Source organism: Egretta garzetta, unplaced genomic scaffold, assembly GCF_000687185.1.
Source record: "Egretta garzetta isolate BGI_Z169 unplaced genomic scaffold, ASM68718v1 scaffold15, whole genome shotgun sequence".
Lineage (NCBI taxonomy): Eukaryota > Metazoa > Chordata > Aves > Pelecaniformes > Ardeidae > Egretta > Egretta garzetta.
Window position 1 is genome coordinate 1277411 of NW_009259798.1, and position 23356 is coordinate 1300766.

Here is a 23356-nt window from a genome sequence, read left to right on the forward strand (position 1 = left end):
CTTAAAGGTCTTTTCCAACCAAAGCGATTCTATGATTCTATGATATTGAAGTCTTGTCTGAGCAAAATCTTCTTTTTTGCCCTTTTGTACGTCAGTCGCATCGTGTGTTTTGTAATATTCTGAGTTGAATTTGTTTCTCTGGTAAAGACGCCAATGCAATTTGAAGGTGTTTCTGGTAGCATCGCAAGAGCCGACTTCCGGACAACTTGATGCTGCTTCAGTTTTTTCAGCCCAAACTAATTTGTTATTTAATTAAACTTTCACTTCATTGTGTCATTTTAGGAGCTGAGTGTGCGGGCATGCAGTAAAACCAAGAAGAGACCAAAATCGTTTCCCAAAACAGACTCTTTTTACTCCTGCAGTGTTATATAGGATCTACTTTCCATTGAGATAAATCTAACTATTCAGTTCCTTTAAATACCTGAGCTTAAAAGGACTGTGCTGTCATCATTTCTACACAGAAAAATAATCCACTAAAGGCATCCAGTATATGGTTACATCTATACCTTGTGGGTTGTTTTAATTTTGATGACTTTGCTATCCTTTTGCAGAGGTGCTGGCCAAGAAGTAGGAAGATCGTGCATTATTCTGGAGTTTAAAGGAAGAAAAATAATGGTAATTATTGTGTGAATGTATTTGTATGCCCTCTCATTATGGTACTTCAGATCACAGAAAGATATTACCAGTTGAATTCAGCCTCCTCATTGCAGTTGGCCACTGTGCTAGAGGAGGCAGAGTTTGTAGCTTTCTGGAACAATGTAGCATATGTGATAGTGGGCACTACAGAGGCTGCCCTTTAAAATAAATCCATATCCCCAAACAGAATGTATGTGTCTTATGTGTAGAATCTAAAATTTACACATATTAGGTTTCAGTGGAACCTAAGGCCAATGTTTACCTACAGTTATGTGTAAACAGTCACATGTAAACACATACATGTTCTCTTTAAATCCCTTTTCCATCTGTCTTCTCAGGTGATGGCTGAAATAACTTGCATACACTGGCTCTGTATATTCAGGTATTGTTGAAGTGTGTATGAAGGCTTGCATAGGTACAAAACTGTAAAGAAAGACTGGGATCTTTTGAAAGGTGTTCAGATTCCCAGTGGAGATAAGTCACCTAGACAGAAGCCTGAGATGTGAAATCCAATGCTAAAAGCAGTGTTTATGGAAAAAATACTTTTTTTGTATGATGCTAAAAGTTACTAGTCACTAGTAACTATTTTAGACCAAAATGGAAGAGAGTTTTTTATGCGTTCTGTTAGAAGCTTTAACCTTCTTTCATTTTTCAGCTTGACTGTGGAATCCATCCTGGACTGGAAGGAATGGATGCTCTTCCTTACATTGATTTGATAGATCCTGCTGAGATTGATCTCCTCCTAATTAGTCAGTAAGTGGCATCTAAAAGAACAAATATACTGAGGTCATGGTCTGAGCTGTGTTGACTTGTAGGCTGGTAGTAGAGGCTGAAAATAGGTGTTACATAGATGATAATGGCACGGCAAAATTTTGGTTTCCAACTTTTTTTGATTTAAGGATGTTCCACCACTTTTGACATTACAACTCTCCTTGGAGCTCGCTGTGATGTCTGACTTTTTTATAACCTGGCCTGCTTTAACACCATTGTGACAGCTTCTAGAATGAGTTTTCTACATAAAGACTGCTGAAAAGTATTGGCTGTGGTTTTTGCGCTGTTGGCTTTGAATGAAAAAGGTTCTCAGAGACTTATGCAAGCTTGAATGTCATTTAAATACTGCTTAGTGGCAGAGGGACAAGGAGAGCCATTTCTAAATGTACTTCCTTAAGGTAGGTAACATTAGAAATGCAGCCAAATAAGATTATTTTATTACATTTTAATCCATAATGTCCTACATGCAAACTTAGGATCACGTTTGTTAGCTTTCTTGTATCTTAGATGTTTATTGTGTTCCTGGTTCCTGTTATTTTTCTCTGCCTAAATTTATATGTAAATTACAGAAAAGTTAATTCTGAGATTATAGGGGTAAAACTTTTGCAATTAATGGAGAATTTCCTGTATTATTCTTACCTGTTCTTGGTTATGTTTCTAGTCACTAATATACAGAATATAGACCAGCGTAGCTAACAACAAGGTTGAAAATTCAGTTTCTGGATTTTCGTGATGCTACGTTAATCCAGTGAAGTTGTGAATTACATGACATATATTCTATATTAGTGTTGTGTAATATTAACGTATTAATTGGATTTCTGTGTCTATTTTAAGTTTCCATTTAGATCACTGTGGGGCTTTACCATGGTTTTTGCAGAAAACCAGTTTTAAAGGGAGGACGTTTATGACTCATGCCACAAAAGCTATTTACAGATGGCTTCTTTCAGACTATGTCAAAGTCAGGTAAGATGACACATGGGTTGTCTCTTCCACTCCTTAACTGTTTCACATATGTACCCAGTGGGAAACTTAAGATGAAGCCACCAAAGGTGGCTGGATGAACCTGGATGTTTGTCGTAGTTTAACCACAGCTGGCAACTAAGCACCACACAGCCGCTCGCTCGCCCGCCACCCACCCCGGTGGGATGGGGGAGAGAATCGGGGGGGAAAAAGAAGTAAAAGCTGTGGGTTGACATAAAGATGGTTTAATAGGACAGCAGAGGAAGAGAAAATAATAATTATGACGATGATAAAAGAATATACAAAACAAGTGATGCACAGTGGAATTGCTTACCACCTGCCAAACGATGCCCATCCCATCCCTGAGCAGCGATTGCTGCCCCCCAGCCAGATTTCCCCCAGTTTATATACTAAGCATGATGTCATTTGGTCTGGAATAGCCCTTTGGCCAGTTGGGGTCAGCTGTCCTGGCTGTGCCCCCTCCCAGCTTCTTGTACACCTGGAAGAGCAGGGGAAGCTGAAAAGTCCTTGACTGGTGTAAGCACTGCTCAGCAACAACTAAACCGTCAGTGTGTTATCAACATTCTTCTCATGCTAAAACCAAAGCACAGCACTATGCCAGCTTCTAGGAAGAAAATTAACTCTATCCCAGTCAAAACCAGGACAATGTTGCCACAAGTAACAACATTATAATCAGATTAGAGATAATGAATCATTTTACTGCCCTGTGGATAATGTGTCTCTCAAATAATTTCCTATTAAAAAAAAAAACCTTCTTTCATTTCTTTTAATTTGCTTTATTTGGACCTTTAATAGTATCCTCTTCTTTTTCCCATCTGTCTCTCTTACGATGCTTTTTTGTTCTTACGCTTTTTAATGTCTATATTTTTTCTTAAGCTTCACAGAAGTAGTGAATTTTAAGCCCCTAAAGATACAATTCACTTTTCAGGACATGGTCAAATTAAATATTAAATGTAAGCAAATGTACAAAGAATGCTGTTACTTACACATTGGAGTTTTTTTCCCTCTTTTTTTTCTTTTGTTACGTGCCTTGACACATCTTTTATATGTGAGTGCAATGGTCCTGAGCATATCTCAACAGAACAGATTTGGTCTGGGTCAGAAACGTGATAAACAGTCTTCTTTTAACTTGTTTGTTCTGTGACAATGGGAAAGCGTCGTTTGGTTTTTGAGGACTCTTACAAGCTGAGTGTCAAACCTCTGTCCAGGACTGGGAATCTGTTGGTACATTTGGACAAACACAGAGCAGATAGTGAACTGAAAAGACTATTCTAGTGTGGTCTTTCAAAAGAAACACGCTTTAACTGCTTAAGTGTACCTGGACTTGATTTGTAATGTAGGAGATGTAGCGTGGCTGAATGGGATTCTTAGTGGGGAAAAAATCCAGGAGCATTTTTTTCCAACTGTTATATAATCTAAGCTGGTAAAATGAGCTGATATTAGCCATTTCACTTATATCCAGTAATATATCAGCGGATGACATGCTATATACAGAAACAGACCTTGAAGAAAGCATGGACAAGATTGAGACCATCAACTTCCATGAAGTGAAAGAGGTGGCAGGAATCAAATTCTGGTGTTACCACGCAGGCCATGTTCTGGGAGCAGCCATGTTTATGATCGAAATAGCTGGTGTGAAGGTATTTTCCTTTTATTATAAAGTTGAAATCAAGCCTGAATTCTAACTTAATCATTAATTATTTATTATTGTCGGTTAAGCCCACCACTGTGGCTGGAGCTGTCAAATAGACTTGGACTCAAGTCAAGGTGAGGGGCCTTGACTTAGATCACGTATTTTCTCATTGATGAGAACTATGTGACATGCATATTGAACCAGGTAGAGTGTTTGGACTTTATGGGAGTGAGTTATGACTCAGACTTGGAACCAGTAAACATGTAGTTTTCCTTGCTGGTCCACTCAGAGATGGCTGATAGCTGAGGCGGTCTCACGGAAGCTGCATTTTAGTAAAAGCTATAAACAGATGTTTGTTTGGTTTTGTAGCTCTGATTTACCATGTCTGGCTGTCTGAGTGCTTAAATGGCATTTGTCAAAGTACACGAGTTACATTTTTCTCATAATACTATTATGCTAAAGTACCTAAAGAAATAGGATTATTATTGATCTTAGGCACAGAGAGATTAAATAAGTCATCATATAATCACAGGCAGCACTGTGTCAAAACCAGATACTCGAAACTAATCTCATGAATTGGAGTTCAGTAGGATAATCACTGCCCAAGGAAAGTTTCATACAGCCTTGAAGAGGGAAGAGAGATGGTGGTCCTGAGGCTTGCTCTTGTCGGACTTTGTTCATGGTTTATAATGATTGAGAATTTTAAAAGTTTAAAGTTAAAAAAAAAAGTGTAGAAATAGAACTGAATTTACAATGACTAATATAAAATTTGGATATCTGACTACCTTTTTCTTTTTTCTGATTAAGGCATGATGGAGAAAGATTTCCCTCTTACTATGCATGACTCAAACTGATTGAGTTTTAACATCCATTATTTTATTTAATACCCTGTGAAGAAAATGAGGGATGTGATAGCAGGTTGCCTGTAGACCAGTTATCTGCTGCTGCTGCCTACACGTTTTGTTATTAGTCACATTTTCATCAGTGGAATGATTGTTAACTAAAAAATGTTGAGTTTTAAAACCATCTTTTTTGGCACAGCTGTGTTCCATCTTGCAGTTAAGAATCCATTAAAAATTGTGAACAGTTACGAATTACTTCTTGGGGCAATGGGGAACATGGTCATTCAGTTTGGAGAATCTGCTAGATTACAGGCTTTTTTTTAAGTATCAGAAAATCTAGAAGGATTCTTTTAAAGTAATTTTATTGGATTATTCATTATATTTACATTCTGATTTATAAATGCTGATTTATCTACTTTGTACTTCCACTTAGTACCTGCTGCATTTTCTGTTATGTCAACTTTTACTTCTTAATGGTCAGTACATGTATGCAAAGTGCTGAAAATGGCACCTTTGTATCCCAAACAAAAAAAAAAAATCTTAAAAATTGTTTACCTAATTCTGTTGCAGTTAAGGTACTGCTTGAAATACCTTTACTTATTCTGGTTAAAATGTTTGTGTTGTAGTACAATAGTACTACAGACCTAATATTGTAAGCATTGTCCACATCAGAAGAGTCTTTAGTTAAAGTCAAGTGACCTTTTTATCATAAATTCCTTAAAACTCTCTTTGTTGTATAGGAATGATATTTTTTTAAGCAGCTTTTTAACGACTGCTTACCTGGTGGAACCTGTAATCAGAATAACGGCTTCTCTTTGTGTCTTATAGCTTTTATATACAGGTGATTTCTCAAGACAGGAAGACAGACACCTGATGGCAGCTGAGATTCCCAATATTAAACCTGATATTCTTATAATTGTAAGTTTTACAAAATTATTTCTTTAAGCTTGTAATTATATAGTATCGTGGTTTAACCTCAATCAGTAACTAAGCCCCACCCAGCTCCTTGCTCACTCCCCCCCAGTGGGATGGGGGAGAGAATCAGAAGAGTGAAAGTGAGAAAACTCGTGCGTTGAGGTAAAGACAGTTTAATAGGAAAAGCTGTGTGTACCAGCAAAGCAGAACAAGGAATTTATTCGCTACTTCCCCTTGGCAGGCAGGGGTCAGCCGTCTCCAGGAAAGCAAGGCTCCATCACACGTGATGGTTACTTGGAAAGACAAACAACATCACTCCAAATTTCTCCCCTTTTGTTCTTCTTCCCACAGCTTTATATGCTGAGCATGACGTCATATGGTGTGGGATATCCCTTTGGTCAGTTGGGGTCAGCTGCCCTGGCTGTGCCCCCTCCCAGCTTCTTGTGCCCTCCAGCCTCCTTGCTGGTGGGGTGGGGTGAGGAGCAGAAAAGGCCTTGGCTCTGTCTGAGCCCTGCTCAGCAATAACAAAATTATCCCTGGGTTATCGACACTGTTTTCAGCATAAATCCAAAACATAGCCCCATACCAGCTGCTATGAAGAAAATTAACTCTATCCCAGCCAAAACCAGCGCAATAAACATAGGGGTATTACTTAATTAATGCTAAAAAGGAATCAGAAAGACAGTGGAGATTTAATGGTAGTATGTGATTTGTGCTAAATATCCAGATGTTTAGGTGTTCAAAACGCTCCAATATTTCTTTTCACTGAAAGTCTAATTTTTGTTTTACAGTCCTTCTGATGAAGTTCCTTAAGCCTCTAGACATAAACAACTCTTATGGGAGATTTACTGGGTTTCAGCTTGTGTTTGCTAGGTGTATTGTACAAACCTCAGTTTAGCCAAATACCTTTCTCTAGCAGATTCTAACCTACTTCCAGCTATGTTGAGAATTTGTCCTGGGTGGAGGTGCCCTGAGTGCTATTCCGTATTTTTTTGGTTTTGTTTTCTGAGCGAAATGGCTTTATTCTGAATCCATGTTTAAAAAATCAGAAGCTATGGGGAAACATTAAAAGCAACTGTTTCATTTGGAAATGAGATCTTTCAGAGTAATGCTTTAAACTATTTAATTCTTTGTGTCCCTTCTAATTGCTTTCTGTAACTGATAATTATTTCATTTTAAATTACATCAAAAACTTGTATTTTGTGTAATTCTTATATTTTAGACTAGGTCTTTCTAAACCATGGCACATGTACCACTAGTGAGCCATGTTAATGTGATAACCTGTTCATCAAAGCAGTGGCAGCATTTCCAGTTAGGGAAATAAGTTTGTTAAATTTAAATACTCCTAAAAGAAGGATCAAAAATAATAGTGCAACTTCCCCCCCCACACCTGATCTGTCTTCCCAAATTGCTGGGAGGGACCTGGGTGAGGAGAAGTCTTCATTATCTTGGTGGGGGTGGTTATTGGGAATTTGGGGTGGTTTTGATTTTTCCCTTTACCCCTCACCCCCTGCATGGTAACAACATGTTATGTTTTTTGCGTTCTCTTGTTGGCTTGAGAGGAGAAGATCAGGAATTAGTGTGTGTGTCAGTACTTTTAATATTAGTTTCTTTGTACATAGGAATCCACGTACGGTACTCACATTCATGAAAAAAGGGAAGAGCGAGAGGCAAGATTCTGTAATACCGTTCACGACATTGTAAATAGAGGAGGTAGAGGTCTTATTCCTGTGTTTGCCCTGGGTCGAGCTCAAGAACTACTTTTAATTTTAGGTATGTACTTTCCCAGCTGCCCTTAATAGAAGGCATATCAAGTTAGATGAGAATGTTTTCATGTGCAGGTATAATGATCTTTTTTTTTTTTAAACAACTCTTTAGCCATTTTTCAGCATGTTAATTACTGTATGTAATATTGTTTGTTCAAATTAAAAAACCCAGTTAACTAACCAAAGCAGTCTGCTTTGTGAGCAGAAAGGACACCTAGAATGAAAAGGTAATGGCATTGTAATATGTTTGACTTTTGAATCTTGTTGTACTGGGATTTCAGCAAATAGAAACTATTACCAGAGATTGAAAAGGAAGCAATCAAAACATGACTGTTCTATTTAAACAATATTGCTAGGAAAAGATACATTTATGTTCAAAAGTTTCACTATCTGTGCCCTTTAATTTACAAACCTATATGAAGAAATCTTTAGAGGAAAAGCTAAGAAGACCATAACAGACACTTCTAGCATTTCTGAAGTCCTAATGATAATGGGAAGGCAAAGTAGCCTTTGGTAATAAAAGCAAAAATGGGGGGGGGGGGGGGGGGGGGAAAAATTATACATGATCATAACAAGCCACTTCACATAAAATTTGTAAGTAGTTGTTACAAGGTACTTCAGAGAAAAGTTTTTAAATAAATTATTTCCAGGCTTCTTTGCTTCCTTTTAGCACATTTAATTTGTACTATGTCAGGTGATTTTTCACTAGTCTTTCTGCTCATGCAAATGCTGGCAAGATCAGAAGATAACTATCTCAAAATTAAAATACTTACTTTTAGGGGTGTTGAATCTAAATTATTACCTAAAGTACTTGAAATTCTTCTCACTTTCCATTTCTGTTTAGCTCAACATTAGAAACTAGTATGTTTTCAAAATGTGTTACTGGTCTATTCAAATGTTAATAAGAAATTGGATCTAGGCGTGGGGTGGTATTCAATGTTGTTGGATTATTTGCTACTTATCAGTGATTGAGGGTTTTTTATTTTATAGAGGAGATAAAAACTGAACATTTTAAATCTTGTGTAGCCATTAGTTTGTAATTTGTTGGCCTCTCCTTGCTGTGTGTAGATATTAAAGTGACTTCCTGAAGATAAGCTTGAAAATACATCTAGCAGAGCTAGACATGCAATTGGATGCTTAATTAGGTAGAAAATGCAATTGCATCTCACATGCCTACACAACTGAGCCTGCAGGCTTCTGTGTTTGTTTTTCTTCTTTCCATAAGTGTCTGACAAAAAATAAAATGCTGCTTTATGGTATAGAAAATTGTGACAATGGGTGCAGTCTTTTCACGTCACTCTAAGTCCTGCTGTTGGTTATCTTTCATTGGCTGTTTCCACCTTACACTTGAGCTTATTAAGGTCGTCATGGCAGTGAGCCTCTCTGACGTGCTCTGAAAAGCTTTGTCTGCAAATCAGAATGTTAGCTTAAAGTCATACCATTTTAAATGTACAAATATATCCAAAAGAGGGTACTTCCATTTTTGGATGATTGTTCCTCACTTATGCAATATAAATATGTTTTAGACTAGCAGAATGGTATCCAAGTGGGAAAACAAGTAAGTTACATTTGTTTAGCTGTGTTTAGATCTCTTTTTTGTGTTCAGTAAAGGTCATGGCTGCTGTCATCAGTGATAAAGTAAGTTGTGGTTAGTGGAGGCTTTTTTCCCGGTTTTGTTTCAGTTAACCTTGTAAAATATAACTGCTGGTGTTATACAGGAGGTCAGGCTTGATACCTGGGTTATACCTTCACACCTTGAACTCCATAGATTTGTTTTACAGAACTTTGATATTGTGAATTCTCACCAGCATATCTATGTGCAGATGTCCCTAGCTGTTAGATGTGTAGTTCATATTTGACAGAAATGTTTCAGCTTTATCACAGTGGTGTGGTAAAACTTGCATTGTCGTAAATGCACATTTATTGCTGTGTAGTATCATGTATACTTTGTACATTGTAGGTGAAGTTGGTGATTGATTGGAATTTGACCTGCCAAAAATACCCAAAGTTTATCTTTTTCGTGTTTGTTTGCATGTTTGTTTGTACTAGTTGTATACATTTTTAGTTGGTGATTGCTTTTTCTTTAGTAGTGCAGGTGGAAAAAAAAAAGAAGTCTGTGATTTTGATTTTTTGTAATAAAAATGAAAAACCCCACTGCTAAATCTGTTTTACAAGAAGTATTGACATTGCTGAGAAGCATGCATTTTGGAGGCAATGCTGTGGGCAGGGTCGTGTGGTTTTTTGGTTGGTGGGGCTTTTGTTCTTTTTCACTGTTTTTTGTTTTTTAGATGAATACTGGCAAAATCATCCTGAACTCCATGATATCCCTATATACTACGCCTCCTCTTTGGCAAAGAAATGTATGGCCGTTTATCAGACGTATGTCAATGCTATGAATGACAAAATCCGCAAGCAAATTAACATCAACAATCCATTTGTTTTCAAGCATATTAGTAATCTGAAGGTAAGCTTGAGATATGGTTGTCTTACAAAAGAAGAGTTCATATTTGCTGAACAGTTTGCATGTTTGCTATCCCAGTAGATTGATTGATTAGATACAGGTTTATATCCGAGTTATCTGCTATCCCAACGTTCAGAAGGCTGGTTGAGCGGAGCTTATGCCCCAGCTTTTCTTCCATTGTGCTTATAGTTTGCTCTTTATGGGCATCAGTAGGAGGAACTTTCCTGCAAAGGGTGCTTTTTATGAGGATGGGGTATAATCTGTGAACATAGGGCTCTACTTGTACATTGTTCAAGGGTGCAGCTGGGCTGTCCTTTATTTAAGTGAGAGATGGTAACTGATATTCTTACTGTTTGTCCATTTAGAGTATGGATCATTTTGATGATATTGGCCCAAGTGTTGTGATGGCTTCCCCAGGTATGATGCAGAGTGGCTTATCCAGAGAGTTGTTTGAGAGCTGGTGCACGGATAAGAGAAATGGAGTCATTATAGCAGGGTACTGTGTTGAAGGAACGCTTGCCAAGGTGAGTTGTTAGTGCACCACAAGTTCGTAATACAAAGTAGTACGCATGTTATGTTTGAAAAGAATTGGCTAGTAGCAAGTGTCTTTATTTGGATTTACTGAGAAGATTGTTGTCAGGTAGACATAATTATGTAGTCAAAACTAACTGCTTTTGGCTAATACTATGGAAAAATACGGAAAATTTGCATGTGGCCATTTCCAGTGATATTATACAAAATAATCTTTGCTAGGAGCAGTTATCTTGCGATGAGAAAGAATGATTGATACTTTTCTTCATCTTTAGACCCTTCCACCATTTAACTTTATGAGATGGGATCCCTAACCCTAATCCCAGAGGAGTCGATACTAAATCTAACACTACTTAGGTGTCAGAGATCATGCTGCCTTGTGCATGTTGTGCCACTCTCTGATTGTAGAGAATGAAATCCTTCCTTACAAATTCCAGCAGCTAAGGGCAACCAGAGCTTTTAGTTTTGCCTTTAGAGACAGAAATCACACACTTGTTATAATTTCAATGCAAATTTGAGATGTATGAAGAATGAACTCCTAGATCTGCTGGGGATGCACAAAATTAAATGATGTGTGTTGTGCATGCTTTTTTGATTTGTGAGTGTGTGTCTTGTGAAATTTGAGAGATTTTTTTCAGATCTTCACATCTGGCTGCCAATATTACTTCATTGATTTTTGAAATGTAAAGGAGGCTTTCAAATTTTTATTTAAAGTGCTCTTTTTTTTCTAGCACATCATGTCTGAACCTGAAGAGATCACAACTATGTCAGGGCAAAAACTCCCACTGAAGATGTCTGTGGATTACATTTCTTTCTCTGCTCACACAGATTATCAACAAACTAGTGAATTTATCCGGGCCCTGAAACCTCCACATGTGGTTAGTATACATGCTGCCCATTTCCCCAGGGTGGGATTCATCAAACCAGTTCCCAGCCTTGAGTCATCAAGGCAGGTACTGGTGTCTGTCAGTAGCCAGCATCTCTGTGCTTTGAATAATAAAAGGTGGAGATTGTAACCATTTTTCATCATGTTACCTTAGCAAAATAAAGATGAACTTGCTCTCAACTTGCATGTGAATGTGGGATATCTGGGAATGATTTTCAAGAAAGCGGTGTGGTCCATAACCTGTTTCAGAGGTGTTTTGTGCAAATAAGATACAGTATAGGACAACATTAAGTTGGGGACACTGCTATTGGAATAATTCACTGGAATTTACCCCAAAATAAAGAAGAAAACATTGTTTGAAAAAGAGTAGGCCAGTCTGAAAGAAGGCATCTAACAGGCAGCAAAAGACAAAGGCAGCGCTTGAGGGGAAAAGCATGACCAAATCACAGGGAGCAGGAGGTGTGAAGGACCAGAATGTGAAAATGGGGACTAAGATCTGAAACTTGCTGAGACTGGGAGAGAATTGGTGTGTAAACACAGACAAGAAATAAAACAAATCATAGCGGAAGAAAAGAGGATTTAACTTGGCAAAGAAAATTGTGAACTTAATAAGCACACTTTCTGAATTGCATGTTCATTATGCGTATGTTTATCCACATGCAGACACAAAAATGTAGAGCTAACTGTAACTTTTATCATTGAACTTAAGTTAATACTTCCCTTTCATAATGTAACGTGCTCGTGTATGAAAAGTTAAATGGAATCTCTGTAATGCATTCTGCTTATTTGCATGTATTTTTCTACTAATACTCAGGGCCTTGAAAACTAGGCCTTTGAATCACGCATAGAATTCAAAGATACACATAGAACTGTATGTAGTATGATTGAGCTAATGTTTCTTACATTGTGACCTCATGAAATGACATTTTTGTAAAAATGAGGTACAAGATGGCAGTTTTCTTGGATAATGCACTTACTAAAAATGTCTGGTTGGACAAATAGCTTCTGCTAAAAGGAAAACTGTCTTTCTATAGATTTTAGTTCACGGTGAGCAGAACGAAATGGCCAGATTGAAAGCAGCATTGATACGGGAATATGAGGATAATGATGAAGTTCACATAGAAGTTCATAATCCTAGGAATACTGAAGCTGTGACATTAAACTTCAGAGGAGAAAAACTTGCCAAGGTATAAAATTAGTATTTTCTTATCTGTACAACAGTATTTTCCTCTGGGATAAAAACTACACAATTTCTTCCAAGCCTCTATTTTTTTAATTGCTTTCGGATTGGGTATGTTTTCCAGGGACTCAAAGTATGTGAATGTTTTGGGTTTAGTGTTGTATGTGAGGTTTGGTTTGGGGGTTTTTTGGTTGCTTTTTTTTTTTTTTTTTTTTTTTTGACTCTTCACTCTTCCAGCTTTTTCTTATGTTACATCTTGGAATGTTTGTTGGTTATTCTGACCTTCCTTTATTTCCAGAGTTAATTTTATATAATGTTTGATTTTTCTAAGGAAACTATATTTCATCTCCATAGTCATCTTCAAGCTATGCATACTTCAGATTGCCTTGTTGTACTATGTGTGGGTTTTTTTCTTTGCAGGTGATGGGATCTTTAGCAGATAAGAAACCAGAGCAAGGACAGAGAATTTCTGGAATTCTAGTTAAAAGAAATTTTAACTATCACATCCTTTCTCCATGTGACCTCTCCAGTAAGTAAAGACAGTAATATGCTCAGTAGGTAATTGAAACTTACGGTATCCTTGTTCTGTTATTAAAACACATACAATATTGGGGGTTTTTTCTGTGTTTGATAAGCAATTAGTGAATATCTTCGGGTTAGTTCAGCCTAGTTTTGCCAAAAGCTCTGAACTGCTGGAGTAAGAAGCAAGGCATTCAATTCTTTGTCCACTGAAGTTTAAAAATATTTCTGTTCTTTCTGTAAAAGAAAAGAAGCAAAATTCCGTTTCCCCTTATGGTTACTTAAAACTTCTTCCTCTGTATGAATATGCATAAAACATGCCAGTGAGAACAGAAGAGCATCTTGATCAATTGTCCTGCCAGTTCCTAAAATGTCATCAGTTTTTAGTGTGAAAAGCTGCAGTACAGTGAAAATATCGTGTATTGCTCCTGTGCTATTTATTACTAAAGAAACTGATCTATTCTCAAAATAGAAGCATAATTAAATGGAGTAGTAATGTTGGCAGATCTTGAGGGAGAGCAATTCTACTGTCCTAGTTTATTGTTTGCCTTTAATGGGTATGATAAGGTAACAAGCTCTTGCCGGTCTCTTAACCACAAATACATTATTTATCTTACAACAGACCCTCCACTCTCCTCTTTACAAACCACCCTTTTCAACCTTCTGTCTTGAATGTACCGATGCCATTATTTATACATAGTGACAATTTTATTTTTTAGGAAGCAAATTCAAAGGGATAATTTTTAATACATACTTTTAAAAATTCTTTCAGATTACACAGACTTGGCGATGAGCACTGTAACACAGACACAAGCCATTCCATATACTGGCCCTTTTAATCTACTTTATTATCAGCTACAAAAACTTACCGGTGCGTATTTGGAAAGATGTGGTCATGATTTATAGCAGTCAGATTTAAAACAACTTATAGTCGCCAGAGGTCTTCTGAGTGGAAACTTCTTTGCCAGTAACTGAAGTGACACAGTTTGTTTCATATTTTACAACTTTCATTGGATTATTCAGCTTCTGCCAGATCCAGTTCATGAGTATGACACATGCTTTTTGGGGGATTCCACTGTAGTTGTACTACAAAATCATGAGTATGTAGTAATACAGAGCCTAGACTGATTTTTGTCTCCTGTCAGCCCCCAGAGTGAGTGCCATAGCCAAATCTGATGCAAAACTTATTAATTGGTCTTTTACTTCCTAGACTGATTTTTTGTCTCCTGTCAGCCCCCAGAGTGAGTGCAATAGCCACTCTGATGCAAAACTTATTAATTGGTCTTTTACTTCTAGCCCCAAAATAGAATGGGTAATGCCGTGCAATTAAGAAAAACAAAAGCTCCGTCCTCCTTTGTGACAGACAGCCTATTTTGTCCCTCCCCGAGAGGCAAGAATCTAACCGTGTTGGCTTTTTCTGAGTCAGAAGCCATTTAAATCTGCCACGGGTGTGATCCCCAGTGCCTCTGTCTAGCTTTTTTAATGGATAGGGGCAGCTCCTGTCCCAGTTCATTAAAGGCACACACACGTCGCAGGATCCCTTCCCAGATGCAAAGATGGGGATTGGTTTTTTTTCGTCTCTAGTGTCAGAATCTAATTCATATCACCAGTGAAGAGAGAACCTGTATTCAGCTGGTGTTCACGTCTCAGCAGCACTACCTGGCACACAAATGCTTTTGCTTTATCCTCTATGCTTATGTAAACAATGGGTTATCCTTTGAGGGTATAAGGAGGAGGGGCTGGTTAATTCTACAAATGGAGCACTAAATTTCTCATTTGTTTTATCATTGGTGTACACGTGTCAGTGTACTAAGCCAGTCAACTATGAGAATTCAAAACAAGTAAAGTGACCAATATCACATACTAAAAAACTGAGGCAGTCCAGACCAAAGAAAATAATTTTGTCAGGCAAGGGAAGAGAGTGTGCACTTCAGGCTTAGAAATTAATTGTGAGCTGCTGTGAGCTGTTGCAATGATAATCACGCATTCTTAAAATGACCTGTTTTCTTATGCATTTAAATTTAGTCATGTTTTCAGTATAATTTGATCCTTGCTAACCATTTGTTATCGCTTCTTAGGTGATGTAGAAGAAATAGAAATCCAACAAAAACCAGCCTTGAAGGTTTTCAAAAATATTACTGTGATCCAGGAACCAGGCATGGTAGTCCTTGAGGTGGGCATTGGTGAGGGAGAAAGAAGTATTTTGTTCTCCAGTTTCTACAAAATAGTATCATATAGATGCCATGCAGAATTAAAAGTTTTAAGTAGCTTTCTGTCGGATGACAAGTAGAATGAAAGCTAGAACAGTTTCCCTTGAGCTATGGTCCTGCATTGATGCATATTGTTTCATTTAGCCACTGCTCGTTTCTTTTTTGCTGTGACTCAAGAGCACGATGGCAGATTTGGTGCCCTTTTTTAATTTGACAAATACTAATTGGAAATAATGTCAAATGATCTTCGCTCCTCCTCCTGCCCCCCATATTCCCCCCCCGAATAATTGTGGTAATTATTAACTATTTGATAAATGTGTTCAGAAACATTCAACAGCTTGGATTTTTCATGGGAAGTTATTGGAATATACCAAGTTAAGAATAGTTAATAGTTCAGTGTAAAAAGTACAACACTCATTTGAAGCTAGAATTCAGAGAAAAGCAAATAGGAGAATGCAATGAATGTTGCATTGTTTTTATGTTGCATTATTTATTCAGCTCAAATAACAGGCTCAAATTATGAATTTTCTTTTTATCTTCCAGTGGGTGGCAAATCCTGCTAATGATATGTATGCAGACACCGTGACAACAGTGATACTGGAAGTTCAGTCGAATCCCAAAATACAGAAAGGTAGTAGTTTAGTGTATGCTTATTTAATTGAGGTGTTTCTTCTTAATTTTTTTATATTAATCTTAGAGGGATATAATGCCATGTAATAGATTGCAATCCCACTATTGTATTTCTTCTCCTTATGAAACTTCTTAGGGAGTAAGATTTGCTACTTAAAAACAAAATTACAACTTGGTCTTCATTATTTGTAACCTGTTCATTTGCTGAAGCTTTCTCTTTTATGGCAGCTGGTAGCTGACTGTGGAAAATACAACTTTATTTAACATAAGTTAAATATTACTCACTTTAGATTTTTGTGTATAAACAATTTCTGATGCCTCATTTAAATATTTCAGTTTCTCATTTGAAAGTTACAATTACCATTCATGAGTGGAATTCCTATGACTGTACATAAGAAAGAGTTAGGTAGAGAATGCTGGAAAAAAGTCAGACTACTTTCACAATTACACTTATGCAGACCCTGTAACCAAGTAATATTACTGGGTAGTGATCAGGTACTGGGTTTGACATTGCTGTTCAAGAATCACAGCAATTTTGTTGGGATTACTAGTGATGATAGTTTATATTTTTTTTTCTGCTGTTTTGCTTTTGAACATGAATGTCACTGTGCTAACAATCTGGAGCACATATTGAATATTGGGTTGGCCACTGAGGATAAATGTTGGCAGCTTGGCAACACAGTAACACAGATAATTTAATGTTAATCTATTTATTAAAATAAGATAAGGGATTTTTTCCCTATTGTCTAGGGTTTGAAATCACTTTTTTTGCCACTACCTGCATCATTACTTGGCATATACATTACCATTTTACTTACAAATATCGTAATTATTTATTAAAATAAGATAAGGGATTTTTTTTCCTATTGTCTAGGGTTTGAAATCACTTTTTTGACACTACCTGCATCATTACGTGGCATATACATTACCATTTTACTTACAAATATCTTATTAAATTCTACCTTTGTGTACACTTGCTCACCTGCTGACATAAGTGTCAGTTGTGAATCCATCTTACAGCATTATTCCACCTCCAGTTTGGATGAGGTCAGGCAAGCAGAACCCAAAATTCTGTTCCCTAGGTGTTATGTAAAAGTAATACCATTTGGTTTTTGGGTTTTTTTTATTCAGCAAAAGGACAATATGAGTAGTGATCATACTAAATTGATCCCAAAGTCACACCTTAAAAACTCATAAACTGTGTCTGTAATGCCCAGCAGGTAAGTTCTGTGCCCTTAAATAGGGGACCAGTGGCACGTGTAACCTTAGTGCCTGTTTTTTCTTTGTGTGGAAAATAGAGTGCTGGGGAGGAGGTGAGGAGGTCCTTCTGACATGAACCAGAGCACATCTGAGGTGTATGCTTGAACCTGGAAGCCTTGAAAGCAGTCTGGGATCCTGTGCTATACATACATGTCGTCCCTTCAGCCTCTGTTAACTCATTCTGTGATCATCTTCCTTTTTAACCAGTGCCAATGTTAAAAACCCTGTACTGTTCCACATCTTCTGGTCTTACCTAAGGGTTTTTCATGTCATTCCGTATCAGATGCTCTACTGAAGTCTGATGGTATAGGTCTATCCTTAAAATGATGTTCTTAAATTAGCAGAGACTGGTAGTGAGGAATCTGGCTTGATCTGTCTCTTACGAACCCCATATGACGTTTTATTCATAGCACTTCCAGTAGATTTTTCTTCCCAAACCAGCATGGAAAGCACTAGAGCTATTTAGACAAATAGGTGTTTATTTTCCCTGGGTTACTCCTCTTGTATTTTTATTATTTATTTTGTAGTTATATATAAAACAGCTATCACTCTTCCTTAGGTGTTTAGTCCCACACCCGAGTAAAAAAATCTGTTAAGAATTCTTTCTCCTGAGTTTATAAATCCACATAGTGGTTCTTCCTTTGTTTTGGGATAGAGCTCCTCCAGTCCCCCTGATCTAAGCAAGTTCAGAGTGTAATTTTCTTATCTTGATTGTAATAATTTTCAGTATATATCAGCCCTTCTAGCTACGACCTCATGTTCTGTTCTACTGAAACTAACCAAAAATAGAAATTTTATTTTTGAATGGTACTTTGACCTCGTCCCCCTCCCTTCCATTTTTCTTTATATGGCTGGAAAAAATGTTATACTGTTTCACTATTTTTTTTAATTCTTAATGTAATATCTGACTTGGCCCAACTTTTGGTAGTCCCCACTTTATCTGTACAATCTGCTAGTGACGATATCTAGCTTTTTTCCCCCCATAATTAATTCCTCTATTTTATATGCCTTTTTGCATTATTTCTCATGTTGTTTCATGTTGGTGATTCTATCAGCTAATGTCAGGTGTGGCAACTTGCAGGATTTTTTCCTTTATTTGGGGTTTTTAACACATTCCAGATACTTCTTCCACTTGTGTATTTTAGGATCACAAGTGATTGAATTTAAAAATCTTAAGTTATTGTTGCTCAGTTAAGCATGTGCCTACTCTTACCTCATTTCCAATATAAAATTGTTTTACTTAGCACATTCAGTTACTGCATCTTATCTAAGGAAAGGTATCTTTTTAAGATGGACTTGCTTGGTCTCTTGCAATTATGAAGTTCTTCAAAGATTTTCTCAGTTATTCTAACTACCATTGTGTTCAGTTCTCTGAACTCTTCGGATTATTTAGAAATCTCAAAAAATAGTTTTTAAAAAGCCTTCTTTTAAATGAACTCCAGTTGTAGATCTGCTTTGTTTATTCATCAGTGAAACTGAGTGATTTTCACAACTAGCTCTTCCTATAGACTTCTCTCTCCTTTAATGATCAAATACTTAAATTTTCAAAATCAAATTACTAGTTTTAAACTATCTCTTGATTTTGAAACCAAGTATAAAACTAGTGTTACTATCTTTATGTCAAACTCTGTATCCTGAAACGCATTCCAGGACGGTCTGTGCCTTTTACTACTACTCGCACTTGCTGTCTGATTTTACTTTATGTATGTTCTGCATGCTCCTGGCCTCCATGATGCAGTATTTTCCTATAACAATAGAACGTTGAGGGATTATGAAAGTGGATTATTTTCACTTTTAAGTAAAGGAAATGTGAGAAGTAATGAGTGTTAAGAATAAAAAAGAGAATCGAGAAGTGAGAATTAGACTTGCAAAGTTGACTATTTTAAAAAGTGATAAGTACAGGGAATGTCAATTTTAAACGTATGTGCTTCCTTGCCTCTTCTGTCTTTTTTTTAATACATTTTCTTTATAATATGTTTAAACATATATATGTTACATAGCTTTTAGATTGTTTATCATGAAAGTGAATTAGGAACCAGATTGTATCAATTAGCCGATTTTCCCTCCCAGTAAATGCTTGTGAAAGTAAAATGATGCTTTCTTTTCAGCTGCAGTACCTAAGATTTCCAAAAAAGTAGATATGGAGGTGTATAGGAAGAGAATGGAGATCATGCTTCAGTAAGTTGGCATATTTTTCTAAAGGAAAATGATCACTGTTAATCATGTATATACAAGAATGTTAGTATAATACAGTTTGAAGATACAGTTACTTAAAAATACCTCAGGCAAATTTAATTCAGTATAATTTCTGTGGAGGCCAGGAATTAAATAAAGAAGGAGGTGCCATAAAAAAAAGTTCTCAGCATCATAAAAATTTTGAATGTAAGGCCAAGTTATTTCTTCCAGAAGTGAATTTTGAAGTTATCTCCCAAAATGATGCTACAAATGCTTATGAAAATACCAGTTTGGATCACTTCTCTCTTAAAACATAATCTGATGTATGTTCTGTTATTTAGGTAGAACTCTTACCTAAGGAATCCTTCCCTTCATTTATGATGAAATTTTTTTTTGGTAAAATACTTACTGTTACGTGACACCCACTCTCATAGTAATTTACATTGGTATTTGTTAATTACATCTGCATGGGTTAAATAATGGTTGCTGAAAGGAAGTACTCTGCTGACAAAATGCCTTTGGAAGCCTAAGATTAATAAAAAAAAACCCATAAGCTTGCTGTTTGGCCATGTCTTACACGCCTAGATCTTTGTTTTAGGGATATGTTTGGAGAAGACTGTGTGAGTTCAAAAGATGGCTCTATCCTTTGCGTCACGGTTGATGGAAAGACAGCAAACATTTCACTGGACACTCGAGTAAGTACAGCAGAGCATTGCTTTTGCGTGCACTGTGTTTGCTAGCAGAGGTGAGTCTCAGGTCTAGTGTACAGCGCTGCCTAGAATATCCTGTACCCATTGCTAAGGAAATGGTTTTGTATTTGGTACCAGAACAGCTTAAGGCTATTCCCTTTCCATTAATTTCATTGCCATTCTCATCTGCCGATCAGTACCCAGTCTTTCTGGGTGAAATACTGATCCAGCCTGCAAGCTGAGCTTACTCAGCTTCTTTAGAGAAGCATTTGCTAGAGAGTTTTCTTTGTTAAAAAAATGCTAGCAAAGTTTATGTAACAAATGTGGCAAATTTGGAAGAAAACCCAGTATTTTTCAGCAGGTCTCTACTTGTATAAAGATGAATAAAGAAAAATTGTAGAGGAGAAACTGATTTAATCCCCACATTTTTTTTTTAATGCTCTTAAAACATAGGCTCTGGTCTGAATAATTGAACAATCAATGATGCTAATAAAATTTTTTGGTCATCTTGATCCTTTTGTAGCTAAATTGAAAGCCTGAAATATACATAAAAAGAAATACTTTATTAATTTACTGGCTAGATTCAGAACTGGATGTCATGCGTGTCAGAAGGCTGCTTTAAGAAGCTAGCACACCTGGTTATTCGAACAATTTGTAACTGTAAAGAATGGCTAAAACTGTGTCCTTTGTGTCCTTAAGCATTTTAATGTGTTACTTTCTGTCATTATTAATAACATATTAAAACTATATAATGTGTTACCACTCTTCACAGTAGTAATATATTCCACTGGAGCGGTTCTCAGATGCTGTCCTTAGGGACCGCAACAAAAAGTGTTCTACAAGCCCAGAACAAAAGGTAGATCCCTGCCCAAAATTTGTTACCTAGTGGAACAGAACAGGTGGATGTTAGTTATCGTAAGAGGATAGCGAGTTACAGTTTTGTGCTTAACACACGATGCTTGCTGTGTCATCTTTTTTCATGTTTTTAATAAACATGTGCTACATTGCCATGTATACATAGTACAGAAAAACACAGGACTGATGAAAGGAGCTCTTTCAATAGAGAAAAAAGTAACAAGACTGGAAAAAATGCATACTGCTCGATCAATAGGTTAGGTTTCATTTTCATGTAATATTACATCGATATATGTAATTATTGTTAGAAGACTTGTGTACTGATGGAGACCCTGATGGCAACTCAACTGCAACAGTGTGTGTCTTTGTAACACACATTTTACATGCCATGTTGGCAACGGCAAGCTTGTGCCATTGTGAACCCAGTGTTAGGAGAAAGATCTGTCCTTCTTTGCGTGCATATGTGTCTTCTTACAAAACTTCCATAGCTTTAAAATAAAAAACTGTTTAGTATAGATCTGACTGTGTGGTGGGACACGTGGATTTATTTTTTCCACATTAGCTCTTACCATGGTGCTCTTGCAGTTAACGTGCTTTTAACAGCATTGTTAGATAACATTAAATGCATCTTTGCTGTTTCAAATGCCTTCCCTCCTCCCCCCAAAAAAACCCTTTATGGTTGAAGGGAGTTACTTGTTGGGAAGAGTAACAAGTTAACACTGAATTAGAGAAGGTACAGTCTTCGGATCAAGAATAGTATTACTAAGCAAATGCTGCCATTTGTTTTTGAGATAGAGCGGTCAGGGGCTTGGGTTGCATGTTGATGAGCTTGCGTGGTTGGGGTGGGCATCTTTCTCTAGGGAGCCTTCTTTTAGTGATAAATTAATCTCTTCAGGGTTTTATTTTGATGTAAATGTTACCTTATAGGTGTGGGAACGTCGATGTGGAGACTCCTAGATTATAGATGCCTGTACCTCTGTGATGAATGCACACATTTTACAGTATTAACCTAATACAGTGCGGGTGAATTCACAAATCAAATGAGATCTCCAAGGACTCAACCTTGTATGGTTTTATTTGATTTTGAATTAAATGTAATCTGCAGAACTTAATGCATTTTACATAGTAGTTTTGAAACAAGTTATTAATCAAACATAAAACTTGAGATTAAGCTTCTTGTTCCTCAGCAGGACTTGCATAAGTCTCCTCTGAACTCTTCTACGTGTTGGCAGACCCTTTTAAAATCTACAGTGCTGCTCTTTATATCTTTCTTTTCAATTTGCATGACTACTTTTTCCTTTCCCCTTATGAGCATACTTCACATGCTGAAAAGGAATATGAAGGGCTAGTTGTTCTAACGTGCTGCTTTTTTTGTTCCCAGACAGTTGACTGTGAGCCAGGAAGCGAAGATGATGAATCCCTTCGTGAAATGGTGGAACTGGCTGCACAGAGGCTTTATGATGCCCTCAGCCCGGTATACTGACCTCTGTAGATACCTAGGACACAGAAAAAAATCTTTTCAGAGTTGAATTTATTCGGAATATTTTGTAAGAGTAAATAAAATTTTTTTCTTCAGTAAGTCAAGCGTTATCAGTTCTGTGACTGTGAACCTGCTGAGTTATTTAAAATAATGGATGAGCAACCTTATAGCAGCTATATTTGTGCATATAGATCGTAATAAAATCAGGCAAAGTGTGCATATGTTCCTTTTTCTTATGTGCACATACAAGAAATAAGAAAAAATTCTTAACCTATCTATCTGAGAGTTTTGTATTTTTGAAGATTAACGACCAGATGGAGGATAAATTGGATATTTTGGGTTTGCATATGTTCAGAATCAAGCTTGTATATAATTTTGCTCCTGTCAAGGAAGCAATTACCCACATGCTTGCGTCTGCTTGAAGTCAAAAGGGGCTTGAACACATTTAGAATGGAATCCATGTTTGCATACCGGGGTTAATTGGAGCTTTAAAACTATGTGTGCAGGCATTGCCATTAACTGGACTGGATGAACGAAATTGCCTTCAAGCGCCGTCCGAGCTTATGGCCTGTAACAGCCTGGAGGGCAACTGGCTCCTGTCATGATTTCTGTGACGGTCAGCAGAGATCTGCTCCTGCTGATGGCCCTGGCGCTCAGCACCGGTGAAAGGGGCTTCCTGGGCAAAGTGAAAATGGGGCACTGGGAACCACAGTGTGTAGAGAAGAATTTCAAATAGAAATGTGATACTCAAATGTATAGAATCATAGAATGTTTTGGGTTGGAAGGGACCCCTAGAGGTCATCTAGTCCAACCCCCCTGCAGTGAGCAGGGACACTCCGAACCAGATCAGGTTGCTCAGAGCCCCATCCAACCTGGCCTTGAATGCTTCCAGGGATGGGGCCTCCACTACCTCTCAGGGCAACCTCTTCAAGTGTC

The 23356-nt window shown here is 37.1% G+C and overlaps 1 protein-coding gene across 2 annotated transcripts; it reads left to right on the forward strand.

Annotated features, from left to right (window-relative positions):
* The first annotated feature begins 484 nt into the window (after positions 1-484).
* On the forward strand, positions 485-22476 carry CPSF3 (cleavage and polyadenylation specific factor 3). 2 transcript variants are annotated; one of them, XM_009639785.2, is made up of 17 exons: positions 485-615; positions 1292-1389; positions 2242-2370; positions 3851-4028; positions 5692-5781; positions 7401-7551; positions 9833-10008; positions 10371-10529; positions 11268-11414; positions 12457-12609; positions 13023-13131; positions 13894-13992; positions 15200-15294; positions 15875-15962; positions 19330-19399; positions 19995-20091; positions 22322-22475. In XM_009639785.2, the coding sequence occupies exons 1-17, from the start codon at positions 529-531 to the stop codon at positions 22421-22423; spliced, it is 2028 nt and encodes a 675-aa protein (XP_009638080.1). In that variant the 5' UTR covers positions 485-528; the 3' UTR covers positions 22424-22475. The 2 variants fall into 2 exon arrangements, with proteins under 2 accessions (XP_009638080.1, XP_035751231.1); XM_035895338.1 differs by lacking the exons at positions 485-615; positions 1292-1389 and having other exon boundaries at positions 2247-2370; positions 3883-4028; positions 22322-22476.
* Positions 22477-23356: the final 880 nt, after the last annotated feature.